Source organism: Trachypithecus francoisi, unplaced genomic scaffold, assembly GCF_009764315.1.
Source record: "Trachypithecus francoisi isolate TF-2019V2 unplaced genomic scaffold, Tfra_2.0 Lachesis_group4, whole genome shotgun sequence".
NCBI classification, from domain to species: Eukaryota; Metazoa; Chordata; class Mammalia; order Primates; family Cercopithecidae; genus Trachypithecus; species Trachypithecus francoisi.
In genome coordinates, this window is record NW_022681469.1 from 18,098,372 (window position 1) to 18,112,584 (window position 14,213).

A 14,213-nucleotide genomic window follows, 5' to 3' on the forward strand; every position below is an offset into this window, starting at 1 on the left:
CTTCGCAGGTCTTCGAGGACCTCTTCATTGGTCTTTCTCACAGCATGGTGGCTAGGTTCTAAGCACAAGATCTGAAGAAACAGGAACTAAGTACTAGTCTCTTATCAACAGGCAAATTATTTTAATAGAAAATGTTTTCAATACCAACTATATACAAAGCACTGTGGAATATAGAAGGGTTCAAAATGAATAAAGCAAAACACAGGCTCTGCTCTCAATGGCATGTGCAGTTCTTTTGAGGCCGTGCTGGGGGTGATACTGAAAATGAGCAGACATGAGCTCCAGTAATACCATGGAGTGAATGACAGGGTCGAGACACCAGGAGTACTGAGTGTGGATTGAAAGTGTGAAGAATCAGTCCCAGAATTTCAAGCCAAAGTATTGGTTTCGTTGTGTATGTGCCACATGAATCTTCTGTCCATGAATAACATCCAGGAAAAACTTTCCCTTTTTTCTTCTTTCTGTTTCTTCATCAGTCAGCCTCTGCACCCCACCCCAGCAGATACTGAAAGCTGCCTGCTTTGTGCTCTGCACTAACTAAATTCTGTGGGATGTATAAAAACATGAGAGTTGTCTTTGATTTTTTTTTCTCACATTCCTCCTGAAAGACTCTTGAAAAACTATGTATCTCCTTGTATATTTTTTGGCATCTAAAAGTTTTTATCTTAAGTTTAAATAATTGCAAAGAATGTAATTTCCAGTATATTCTATTAACATTTTAAAATAAGACTACTATCTTAGATATATATATACATATATATATATATATATCCCTCTTTTTGAAATATATGCATCAGAATCTAAAAACCATACTGATTTTATGCCTATTAAAAATACTGAAGCTCTTCATTAATTTCTGGAAGTTTTACATGGTTCCTTTTTTCTCTTCAAACTATTTGTATTGTTTCTCACAGAAGTTCATCCTAATGTAACATCTGTATGTTTTAAAGCCTTTTATTGATTACCTAAGTTACATCTCTGCAATAAAAATATGTATATAAGTTTAAATTTAGAATTTTACAAAATTGTGACTTCAAGATCTGATTAGTAATTTTTTTAATTCTGAATTACGTTTTTGTTGCAAGTAATATATAACTGATGAAAGTAGCATTTAAGTTTTGATATATGGAAACATAGAAGGTAAAATTATATTGGAAATATGAATCTTAATGACATGGGGCTTTTCTTTTCCCTTCAATTAATGTATGTATCTGTGGATAAATACAGCTTTTTTGCTAGGACACTAGATACTTAGTATTGATTCTTTCCATATTTCATTTTTAAAGAGGTAAATACTGAGAAATTTTATCTAAATTATAAGAAGATGACAAAGGCAGGAGTTTTGTTGTAGCCACATGCAGAGTTTAGTGGTCCCCAAGACCAGCTTCAGGTTTGTTAAAAGGACTCACTGAAAACTCACTGAAAGCTGCTCAAGACTCACTGACAGCTGTTAAATTCACAGTTACAGTTTATTACAATGAAAGAATACAGATTAAAATTAACAAGGGAAGAGACCCATAGGACAGAATTCAGGAGCGTTCTTGTTGGAGCTTCCTGTCACCCTCTCCCAATGGAGTTGTGGACAGATCTTCCAGTAGCAATGTATGACAACACACATGGATTGTTGCCAACCAGGGAAGCTCACCTGAGCCTTGGAGTCTAGAGTTTTTATTGGGGTTCGGTCACATAGATATGATTAATCACCTGGGGGCTAACCTTAGTTTCCAGCTCCTGCAGAGGTCAAGCTGATGCCACATGACCCAGAGCCCTCTATAAATCACATCGTTAGCATAGACTATCTGGCATGGCCCATGGCCCCCAAATAAACAGACACTCTTATCAGGCAGGACATTTCAAGGGCTTAGTGATTACCTCCCAGGAGCCAGGAGCAAAGGCTAGCTATCTCTTTGAGCACGGTTAATTCTTTACCACATACTATATCACTCAATCATTTGAGCTCATTCCTATAACGTACCAAAATGTACTTAGTAACTTGTCATTAAAAAATGTTTTAAAAGCTCAGCTGACATTTCAATTAATATTTTTGAAAGTAAAGAGTTGAAAACCAACAGACTTGTTTCCCATTCGTTGGAGCCCAGTTCGACACCAGTATTTAGAAATGTCTCTTTGTTGCCCCAGAGGTTTTTACACCCTGGGACAATGTATACTATAGTTAGGTTACATATGCGTAAAAGGTGTGCCTTTTGTAAAGTGGTAGAAGGGCAGTTATAACAGGAAAATGAGAAAGGAAGATAAGTGTTACACTTCCACTTGAGTGGTTCTCTGGCAAATCACTTTTTTCAAAGGGGATGCCAGTAAGTTGATAGTTGTAGAAATTAATTCCCTTAAAATGACCATGTTGGCTGGGCGTGGTGGCTCACGCCTGTAACCCCAGCACTTTGGGAGGCTGAGGCAGGTGGATCACATAAGGTCTGGAGTTCAAGACTAGCCTGGCCAACATGGTGAAACCCCATCTCTACTAAAAAAATACAAACATTAGCTGGGCATGGTGGTGTGCACCTATAATCCAGCTCCTGGGGAGGCTGAGGCAGGAGAATCTCTTGAACCCAGGAGAGGGAGGTTGCAGTGAGCTGAGATCATACCACTGCACTCCAGCCTGGGCAACAGAGCAAGACTCTGTCTCAAATTTAAAAAAAAAAAAAAAAAAAGGCCGGGCGCGGTGGCTCAAGCCTGTAATCCCAGCACTTTGGGAGGCCGAGACGGGCGGATCACGAGGTCAGGAGATCGAGACCATCCTGGCTAACACGGTGAAACCCCGTCTCTACTAAAAATACAAAAACTAGCCGGGCGAGGTGGCAGGCGCCTGTAGTCCCAGCTACTTGGGAGGCTGAGGCAGGAGAATGGCGTAAACCCGGGAGGCGGAGCTTGCAGTGAGCTGAGATCCGGCCACTGCACTCCAGTCCGGGCGACAAAGCGAGACTCCGCCTCAAAAAAAAAAAAAAAAAAACCCACCATGTGTATATACCTTTGACAAAGCCTTCCTGTAACCCCAAGGATACTTGACCCTAATTTAAAGTCTACGGACATATGACATGGCTAATCAACTAGCAAAAAGTTATCACGCACTTAATGAATAGTTAACTTAAACATTGAAAACCTCTTGTGTCCACAAGGTTATGTTAAATATTGGAGGTAGTGGTGTTATAGATATTTTTTGAGGTTTTTTTTTTTTGAGACATTCTCGCTCTGTTGCCCAGGCTGGAGTGCAGTGGCACAATCTCGGCTCACTGCAACCTCTGCCTTTTGGGTTCAAGCAGTTCCTGGCCTCAGCCTCCCACGTAGCTGGGACTACAGGCACACGCTGCCATGCCCAGCTAATTTTTATATTTTTAGTAGAGACAAGGTTACATCATCTTGGCCAGGCTGGTCTTGAACTCCTAGACCTCATGATCCACCCTCCTCGGCCTCCCAAAGTGCTGGGATTACAGGTGTGAGCCACCAAGCCTGGCTTCTTTAAGAATTTTTTAGAAATACGTATGTATGAGTCACAGTCTCTCTGCCCAAGCACCTATAGTCTCATTGGAGAACTTAGATAAGAAACATATCACAAAAAGATTAATAACCACACAAGGCAGTAAATGATCATCACAGCTAGTGGTGGGAAGGAGGACCATTATTACTTCTAGGTGTGTAAAGAAAGGTATGATAAGCATGGTTACCTTTCAGTTAGGCCTTGATTCATCTGGATTTCAGGTAGATGGCGAAGGGGTGAGGGAGGGCATTACGAGCACAGTAGGAGCAGCGGCAATAAAAAAGTTAAAAGTGGCGTCGTGTTGGGATAGTCTTCTCTACAAATCCTCTGTTACTTACTTAACTATATTATCTCGGGCAAGTTACTTAATTTATTTGAGCTTTGGATTCCTTATCTGTAAAACGGGGTCAACACCACCCTTGTAGAATTCTTTTTTGAGTATTAAATTAGATGATATCTAGAATCCAAGTGTCCCAAAGTTTTTTGGCCTTTTGGGGCTACCTTTTCCATTGATAGCCAGGTAAGAATACCTGAATTGCTGTCCATAATATATGACTATAAGCACTCCAGATCCTTTCTCTCAACTTTGAAGACCCCTGTTTGAAGTGCTTTACATTCTCCTGGCTGTTGCTTATCACCTGTTGCTCCAAGGTATTACTCCAGGTTACCCCCAGTATTCTAAGACTGCTGTCTTCCATTAAAATGATGATGTTATGATGGTGTAGCTTCAGTAGGGGGCATTGTGAAAGAAAACTGTACTCCCCTCAATTCAGTATCTCTTTCCAAGGTTCATCCTTTAACCTCTACTGTATAGAGACCACATTGCAATCAAAGCTTTACTAATGCCTGGCAGTTAAACAAGGGTCATTACAGCACCAAACAGGAAATAATACAATGTATCAAGCTTGGCCGTTTTTAAATTCATCAGTTCTGCAGCTCTCCCCTGTAGCGGAGATCTCTTACCGGCTTTCAATCCACTTTACCCTCTACCCTCCACCTGTTGCACCTATTCCCTCTAAGACCAAAAGCCCTTCTCTCAGGCTGTCCTCCCTAAGTCCCAAGACTCCTAATATCTATCCCTGCCTGACCTCAAAAGAGGCAAAATATTAGGAAATTAAGAAATTAGAAAAAATTGTAAATCTCCGAATCCAGAGAAGACAAGCCTTTTTATTTCATTAAACAGATTTTAGCTCCTGCTGGCTTCCCCTTCTCTCCTCTGGGGGAGGCTCTGGTTTGTATAACCAAGTGGTCCATTAGCATTTCCACAATAAAAGGGCTTAAGATACAGATGCCAAAAAAAACTGCTAAAATGTTAGCCTTTTTGGTTTTCCCTACACATATGTAAAGGACTTACCATAATATCCAACAACAAGATGTGCTGAATAATTTTTTTTCTTTTTTAAAGTAAAGAAGAGACACTGTCAGATCTGTTTTAGATGGTTACCCTGTGATTGGGAAAATGGACTAGATAAGGAGAGACCGAAAGCAGGGGAGCAATTAGAGAACCTTTGCCACAGTCCAGGGATCATAAAGATTTGAGCTTGCAGCTCCTTTTGTGAGTTCCCTACAATCTATGATGTAGCATTGGTTTTTTAAAACTTTTTATTGAGGTGTAGTACATACATCATACATCATAAGCTGTAAATGTACAGCTTATTGTGTTTTCAGTGAATATGAAGTATATTTTTCAACATATCTACAAGGTTGAATTATTTCCCTTTTTTTTCTCTCTCCAGATAATTTTTATGGTGGGACGAGGATACCTATCTCCAGATCTCAGTAAGGTACGGAGTAACTGTCCAAAAGCCATGAAGAGATTAATGGCAGAGTGCCTCAAAAAGAAAAGAGATGAAAGACCACTCTTTCCCCAAGTAAGAAAAAGCTTCATACTATCCAAAAGAACAGACTAACATTCATAGACAGATTTCTGAGTACTTTTTTGGGCACACAGTCTGTATTTCGTGAGTTTGAATTCTATGTGCAGACTCCAGACAAGTAAACATCTTAAGATGGTTTCGGCCGGGCGCGGTGGCTCAAGCCTGTAATCCCAGCACTTTGGGAGGCCGAGACGGGCGGATCACGAGGTCAGGACATCGAGACCATCCTGGCTAACACGGTGAAACCCCATCTCTACTAAAAATACAAAAACTAGCCGGGCAAGGTGGCGGGCGCCTGTAGTCCCAGCTACTTGGGAGGCTGAGGCAGGAGAATGGCGTAAACCCGGGAGGCGGAGCTTGCAGTGAGCTGAGATCTGGCCACTGCACTCCAGTCCGGGCGACAGAGCGAGACTCTGCCTCAAAAAAAAAAAAAAGATGGTTTCATGAGGGTTGAGCAGTGGTACACCTAGAAATTTCGGGTCCCAATACAAAATATTCAGAAAGACTTTGCATTTGTCCATCAGTTCTCAGACTTCTCAGTCTTTGAATTCTTTTACATGTTTAAAAATTATCGAAGACTGCCCCTGCCCCCGCAAATAGCTTTTGTTTATGTAAGTTTTAATTACCTTATTACAAATTAAAACTATGTTTTTAAAAATTTATGAATTAAACATAATAAACCAATATCTTAAATAATATTTAGGAAAAAACAGTTCTGTTATCTAAGAGAAAAAAATTAGTGAGGAGTTGCATTGTTTTACTTTTTTTGCAAATCCCTTTGCAAAAAGAAGATAGCTGGATTCTCAGCTTTTGCACTCACATTGCAATATCTCACATCATGTCATCCATAAAAACTCTACTTAACACTTGTAAAACAGTGACAGTAAAAAAGGCAAATGATATCTTATTGTTATTACAAAAATAGTTTTGACCTCATGGGTCCCCTGGTGGTCCACAGACCACATTTTGTGAACCACTGCTTTATTTCTTCTTGGTGGTAAACAGATTCAAGCTTTCCTTTAATACTAGGTCTTTTTGAGGGGCATTTCTGCCTGGTGCAGAAAAAAGAAAAGGCAATAAGGCAGTTGTCAGCTCAGCCTGCCTTCACCTAATTCTTGATAACTCATTGCTTTTTTTTTTTTCTTTCCATGTTGGATAAAGCCTTAAATTAATAAGTCTTAGAAAGAACTGTAACTAAGGCCAGGCGTGGTGACTCATGCCTGTAATCCCAACATTTTTGGAGGCCAAGGCAGGCAGATCACTTGAGGTCAGGAGTTCAAGACCAGCCTGGCCAACATGGTGAAACCCCGTCTCTACTAAAAATACAAAAATTAGTTAGGGATGGTGGCAGGAGCCTGTGATCCCAGCCACTCAGGAGACTAAGACATGAGAGTCGCCTGAACCCAGGAGGTGGAGATTGCAATGAGCTGAGATGATGCTACTGCACTCCAGCCAGGGTGACAGAATGAGACTGTCTCAAAAAAAAAAAAAAAAATCTAAATTCCTCAACTAGCTTACAGAGTTTAGCTGTAGTAGATATTGTAATATAAATGCAATGTTTTCTGATACTTAGGGAGCTCCTGATAACACTGGATAAATATGCCTTCATGAATCAGTACAGTTTCAAGTGGGAAGTGCTGTTTCCCATAGTAACCCTGCTACCCTAATTACTGGAGTGTTCATTTATGAACTCTTAGGCCTTCGAATACCCAGTCCTAGCTAGGTAACTCAGAAGTCACTGTTACTGGAATGAGATTCACTCGTCCTTTATTTTTAAATCTAAAAAACGTTGTTCTTCTCTAAAGAATGAAAGAAGGTAAAATTGATGGTTTTTAACAAGTCTCTCAGGGTGTTGCCTAAGAGAAGAAAGGGAAAGCTAAGTGGTTCGGTGGGTAGATATAAATTTCATTTTTCAGGGTTCAAAGTTACTGTTCCTTTGAGGAAGAGTTTTTTGTTTGTTTGTTTGTTTCTCTAAGTCAGGAAACCTCTGAGTTGAGACTGTCCTGGTGAGAGACCAGTGCTGCTGACCAGCTTCAGCATGACCCTCTCCCATGTTCCCTTTTCACATCATGGTGCTCGGGTTTCTTACTTAGCCTGGTTGATTGACATTAATAATGCAAAGTACATCCTTAGGCCTACTTTTAAAATGGTATTAAAAGGGGCAAAATGCTTAGCTCATACTTCTGAATATAACATTTCATTAATTACATGGTTTCAGAAACTGAAGTACATATGTGAACTTTTCAGATTATTGGAGGCTGTCCCTTTTAAGTGTTATTTTAAAATTTTTGTTACAGGATATCTTTTCACACCATAGTGTTATGTGCCACATAAATTTTAGATGGCTAAAGATCTATATGTTTTAAAAAATATAAAATATGAAATCATTTTTATAGTTTTGAGGTAGGAAAGCCTTCCTTAATAGACAAAATTCAGAAGGAAAAAATTAGCAGATGTGAGTACATTAAAAATGTTAAACTTCTGTTTAAACCCGGGAGGCGGAGCTTGCAGTGAGCTGAGATCCGGCCACTGCACTCCAGCCCAGGCGACAGAGCAAGACTCCGTCTCAAAAAAAAAAAAAAAAGGTACTGAAGAGGCCAGGCGCAGTGACTCACACCTGTAATCCCAGCACTTTGGGAGGCCAAGGTGGGTGGATCACTTGAGGTCAGGAGTTCGAGACCAGCCTGGGCATACTAAAAATACAAAATTAGCCGGGCTTGGTGGCACATGCCTGTGATCCCAGCTACTCGGGAGGCTGAGACAGGAGAATCGCTTAAACCTGGGAGGCAGAGGTTGCAGTGAGCTGAGACTGTGCCACTGCACTCCAGCCTGGACAATAGAGTGAGACTCAGTCTCAAAAAAAACGGTACAGGCCGGGTGCGGTGGCTCAAGCCTGTAATCCCAGCACTTTGGGAGGCCGAGACGGGCGGATCGCGAGGTCAGGAGATCGAGACCATCCTGGCTAACACGGTGAAACCCCGTCTCTACTAAAAACTACAAAAAACTAGCTGGGCGAGGTGGCGGCGCCTGTAGTCCCAGCTACCTGGGAGGCTGAGGCAGGAGAATGGCATGAACCCAGGAGGCGGAGCTTGCAGTGAGCTGAGATCCGGCCACTGCACTCCAGCCTGGGTGACAGAGCGAGACTCCGTCTCAAAAAAAAAAAAAAAAAAAACGGTACAGAAGAAAGTATAGACTCTAACAGTGGTTATCCCTGGAGAGCAGGATTTGAGAGCCTTATACTCTTAATTCTCTAGTATTTTAATTCTTATTTGCACGTTATACTTGGAATTTAAAATTTTTTGCAACTGCTTACTTCTTTGTCTTATATTAATCATCATAAAGATTACTTTTTTAAAAATAAAAGTTTAACTTTTAAAAACAATTTTCAGCCAGGTGTGATGGCTGGTGTCTGTAATCCCCGCCCTTTGGGAGGCTGAGGCAGGCAGATCACCTGAGGTCAGGAGTTTGAGACCAGCCTGGCCAACATGGTGAAACGCTGTCTCTACTGAAAATACAAAAATTTAGCTGGGCATGGTGGTGGACACCTGTAATCCCAGCTACTCGGGAGGTGGAGGCAGGAGAATCGCTTGAACCCAGGAGGCGGAGGTTGCAGTAAGCTGAGATTGTGCCACTGCACTCCAGCCTGGGCAACAAGAGCGAGACTCCCTCTCAAAAAAAAAAAAAAAAATCTCAGGACAATAACAAAAGTAATAATAATAGCTGCTAAAGTTTTATTGAGTGCTTATTATAGGCCAGACTTTATGCCAAGTCCTTTAAACACATATTTCATGATTATGAATGTGCATTATCATGCTGTATGCCTTCAAGGATTATAACCTGTTTCTTTGTACCTTAAAATTGTGAATTTCTGCATTTTATGTATTGGGGTCTATTTGTCGAGGTCTCCTCTCTTTGCTCTTGGGTTGTCACCTGTCATTTCTCATGTGCTACTAGCACTCTGGGTCCATGGGGTTCTGCTTTTCATTAGGTGTATGTAAAACATTTCCCATTGCTAGGTTTCTTTAAAGGGCAAGTAGCTGTGATAGTTCTGTTAGGAGATAGTCATATAGTGCTTTACTTATTTATACTCCATCTTCTTCCCAACAGAGACTTGTGATCTGTAACAAAAAGGTGTAAAATTGGTTTTAAATTTTTATTATTTACTGTTTCAAGACTAACAAATGATCTAAAATATAAATAAAAGCTGACAAAGAATTCTTCTCCCCATTTAATTTACAGGGATAGTTTCTTCTTAAGAAAAAATACCAGTTCTTTACGAATATTTTCCCAAGCATTTATGACAATACTGAAAACAATGTAAGATTTCAGGTGCTTTCTTGTAAAGTGTGATGGGACTCTTAAAGATTTATACCACACAGATTTTCATTCTTCTTTCTGTTTTTTCTTTTTCTTTTTTCTTTCTTTTTTTTTTTTTTTCTTTTTCTTTTCTTCTTTTTCTTTTTTCTTTTTTTTTTTTTTTTTTTTTTTTTTGTAGATTCTCGCCTCTATTGAGCTGCTGGCCCGCTCATTGCCAAAAATTCACCGCAGTGCATCAGAACCCTCCTTGAATCGGGCTGGTTTCCAAACAGAGGATTTTAGTCTATATGCTTGTGCTTCTCCAAAAACACCCATCCAGGCAGGGGGATATGGTGCGTTTCCTGTCCACTGAAATAAATGAATGGGAGAGTTCAGGAGAGTAGCAACAAAAGGAAAATAAATGAACATATGTTTGCTTATATGTTAAATTGAATAAAACATTCTTTTTTTTTAAGGTGAACCAAAGAACACTTGTGTGGTTAAAGACTAGGTATAATTTTTCCCCAAACTAAAATTTATACTTAACATTGGATTTTTAACATCCAAGGGTTCAAATATATAGACATTGCTAAAAATTGGCAGAGCCTCTTCTAGAGGCTTTACTTTCTGTTCCGGGTTTGTTTCGTTCACTTGGTCGTTTTAAGTATTAAACTTCAGTTTCTCATGCAACTTTTGTTACCAGCTACCACATGTCCACTAGGTACTCCAGAAGAAGACCCTACCAGTGCCTGTGTTTGCAGGTGAGAAGTTGGCAGTCGGTTAGCCTAGGTTAGATAAGGCAAACTGAGCAGATATTTAGGAAGTCAGTAGAATTTAATAATAATTATTATTAATACTGTAACATAACAATTTGGAAAATGTGGATGTCCTTTATTTCCTTGAAGCAATAAACTAAGTTTCTTTTTATAAATTTTGAGTGCAGGTGACCAAAAATATTGCTAAGGAGTGGCATGTTTGACATGAGTAAAATGTCTTTTTTTTTTTTTTTTTTTTTTTTTTTGAGACGGAGTCTTGCTCTGTGGCCCGGGCTGGAGTGCAGTGGCCGGATCTCAGCTCACTGCAAGCTCCACCTCCCGGGTTCCCGCCATTCTCCTGCCTCAGCCTCCAAGTAGCTGGGACTACAGGCGCCCGCCACCTCGCCCGGCTAGTTTTTTGTATTTTTAGTAGAGACGGGGTTTCACCGTGTTAGCCAGGATGGTCTCCATCTCCTGACCTCGTGATCTGCCCGTCTTGGCCTCCCAAAGTGCTGGGATTACAGGCTTGAGCCACCGCGCCCGGCCGTAAAATGTCTTAACTTTGGATTTTTAGCAGGAAAATGTTATAAATTGGAGTTTCTTTTAAATAGCTTTTTTTTTTTTTTTAATACATTAAGGATGTCTTGCTCATGTAGAAGTCAAATTTCATTGCAAATGCATTGCTCCCTTCATACCCAATCCCTCCCCTACAAAAAATCTTCACAGAATTCTGTGAGAACTTTTAGGTGTGTTTTTCTTTGAGATACCTCTGGTTGCCAAACACCAGGTAATAGATTTTTTTAAGTTGTTATTAGATTATTCTTACCTCTCAATGATACATATTTTAGCAATAACTTTATCATTATGTCTCATGTTCTGTCCTCCTTATATTCTTTGCCCAGCAAGATTCTACTTATGATGAATGAATGCTTTTCTCCTTTTTGCATTCTATGGTATGAAGTATTTGTTAGGGTTCTTTAATACTTATAGATTGTTGTGTAGAAAATGACTGTAATGTGGTGGTCAGTGTATTCTTACTGTGATTCAGAGGGAATCCTTTGTAGAAAGCAACAGCACGTGGTCTTGTCAAAGATTTGGCCATCTCTACTTACTGTCAGCCTCTTAACTATATCTTCACTTACTCAATTTGGTTTTGTCATGATTTTTAAATGTAGCCAGTAATTCAAGGTTCTTCCAGTAAACAGACATCTGTGTGAATGCCTCCTTGAAGTCAATAAAGAAGTAAATTGAGAAGACTTTAAATTAATGATAATTTAGTTTTTAAGTGCCCATAAATAAATTTTTGAAACATTTTCTTTGTTTGAATAGTTAGATGTCATCCAGGAAACCACTCAATAATAATTATGGCAAACCTTTAGCCCCTCATTTGGGTAGCTTAAGATAAGTAATGCCATTATGATTTCAGAATTGATTCATGACTTTAGTTAAGAAAATGAAAAGGAACATTACTCATATTTTTTAAAAAAATGATACTAAGGAATAAAGAAATGTAACTATTAGAAAATACCTAAGTATAGGCCGGGCGCGGTGGCTCAAGCCTGTAATCCCAGCACTTTGGGAGGCCGAGACGGGCGGATCACGAGGTCAGGAGATCGAGACCATCCTGACTAACACAGTGAAACCCCGTCTCTACTAAAAAATACAAAAAAACTAGCCGGGCGAGGTGGCGGGCGCCTGTAGTCCCAGCTACTCGGGAGGCTGAGGCAGGAGAATGGCGTGAACCCGGGAGGCGGAGCTTGCAGTGAGCTGAGATCCGGCCACTGCACTCCAGCCTGGGCGACAGAGCGAGACTCCGTCTCAAAAAAAAAAAAAAAAAAAGAAAATACCTAAGTATATGATTTTTAAATCCTCCAGTGGCACTAAAAATATGATTATTAGTAATGTAAGATAGAGTTTTATTCATTCACAAATAGAAGACTACAAGCATGTAACTAACCAAGTTTTTATAAAATTGACTTTATGGAATGCTCCAAAGGTTTGGCCATTTTGAGGCACAAGGTCAAGGGATCTCTTTATTGATAGAGCTCCTTCTAGAATTTCCCAGCATATCTGCCTCACTGTTCTTCCTTTCATTCTTCACTCTCTTTTTCTTCTCGGTGCCATCCTGCCTAGGCTCCCATCGTCTGCATCTGACGCCTTTCCTTTCTTTCTTTACTAGTCTCCTTTGCAATAGGGCATGGCTAAGCTCTGTAGAACCACTCAGAAATTCATTGTTCCATTCTGTAGCCAGTAAAACACGCCTCCAGAGTAACACAGAGTAATTCTACTCTGTCTTTTAAATTAGGTCCACCGGAAGTGTTAGTGAAAGGACATTAAAAATGTGACAGGTGACATGTTTAGCTAATACGGATATGGAGAAATAGGAAGCAGTAGAATTAAATGTTTCCCTTTCAGGTTTAATTGTATTTGTTCTTGGGTTTTGTTTTATACTGAGTTTTAAATATATTCTCCAAATAAAAACATTATTTTTTCTAACCATATGTAGAGTTAATCTCTTTGACTAAGTAGCTGAAACAAAAGAACATTTGTTCTTTTGTGACTGCTTTTTTCCTGAAACCTGAGCCCTCATATTTTTTTTTAATTAAAGTTGATTTCCTTCTTCAGTAAGGAAAACTTTTTATAAAATTTGTTTTACCTTTTAAAAGTTTTACTAATCAGTGATAGGGAAAAAGATTTGTCTTCTTGATTTTAAGTAGTTTCAGGATCACAGGATGTAATCAAATGCTTCCTGTGTAATCAAGTGCTTCCTGTGAATAAATAAATGTATTTTTTTTCAGGCATTATACTAGCCATTTAATCTTTTTTATTTATTTTCTTCCTGCCCCTTGGATGGCATATACCAGCCATTTAGATACTAAACTCTAATAGTTAAACCAATAGTTAAAATTGTCCTCTCTAAAACATTGGCTATTTAATATACCAGCTTAAATAACCTTTCTCTCAAGTGAGTCACTCTTAAAGAACATTATGTGCCTTTTTTAAAAATACTATGAAATGGTGCTTCATGACAGAAACATTTTATCAGTTATAGTCTTATTTGATTGAAAATTTTGGGGCATTTCTGTAGAACTTTTTACTTTACTAAATATTTCATCTCTCCTGTGACTGTTTTCTCAAAGAATTTAAAAGACCCAATGTGTCTATGCCAGAATGTTTCCCATCCTTTTGAAACTGCCTGGGCCAGGCGTAGTGGCTCATGCTGTAATCCCAGCACTTTTGGAGGCCAAGGTGGGCAGATCGCATGAGCCCAGGAGTTTGAAACAGTCTGGACAACATGGCAAAACCCTGTCTCTACAAAAAAATTTAAAAATTAGCCAAGCATAGTGGTGCACGACTGTAGCCCCAGCCACTTGGGAGGCTGACCTGGGAGGATCGCTTGAACCTGGGAGGCGGAGGCTGCTGTGAGCCTTCATCATGCCACTGCACTCCAGCCTGGGCAACAAAGCAAAACCCTGTCTAAAAAAAGAAAAGGAAAAAAGAAACTGTTTGAAAGTCATGACAGAGTGTCAGGAGGGGATTTACTCTGGCTGCGGTTGACTTTCTCCTTAAATGTCAAGTAGTGATTAATTTGGGTAAGAAGTAACCTGTTACATTTTTTATAACATACTTTAAGGAATTTATCAAATTCTGTGTATAATGCCCATTAAAATGTACTCCATTCTGGAATAAAGGGTAATGAGTAATATTTTTAAACTAGTTAATAAAGTCCTTAGCTTTCACATAAACTATGACATTTGAGGTGTCTAAAATCACAGGGTCTTTTTTTTTTTT

The 14,213-nt window shown here is 39.5% G+C and overlaps 1 protein-coding gene across 5 annotated transcripts in view; it reads left to right on the top strand.

Annotated features, from left to right (window-relative positions):
* BRAF (B-Raf proto-oncogene, serine/threonine kinase) overlaps window positions 1–14,213 on the top strand; it is a 197,250-nt gene that overhangs the window by 177,591 nt on the left and 5,446 nt on the right. For 2 of the 5 annotated variants that reach the window (XM_033192268.1, XM_033192266.1), the window contains 2 exons: window positions 5,230–5,364; window positions 9,866–10,019. In XM_033192268.1, coding sequence (XP_033048159.1) covers window positions 5,230–5,364; window positions 9,866–10,019 — 289 coding nt within the window. Of the gene's footprint in view, window positions 1–5,229; window positions 5,365–9,865; window positions 10,142–10,369; window positions 10,428–14,213 lie in introns of those variants that run through there. The other 3 variants (XM_033192265.1, XR_004432742.1, XM_033192267.1) reach the window with 3 other exon arrangements.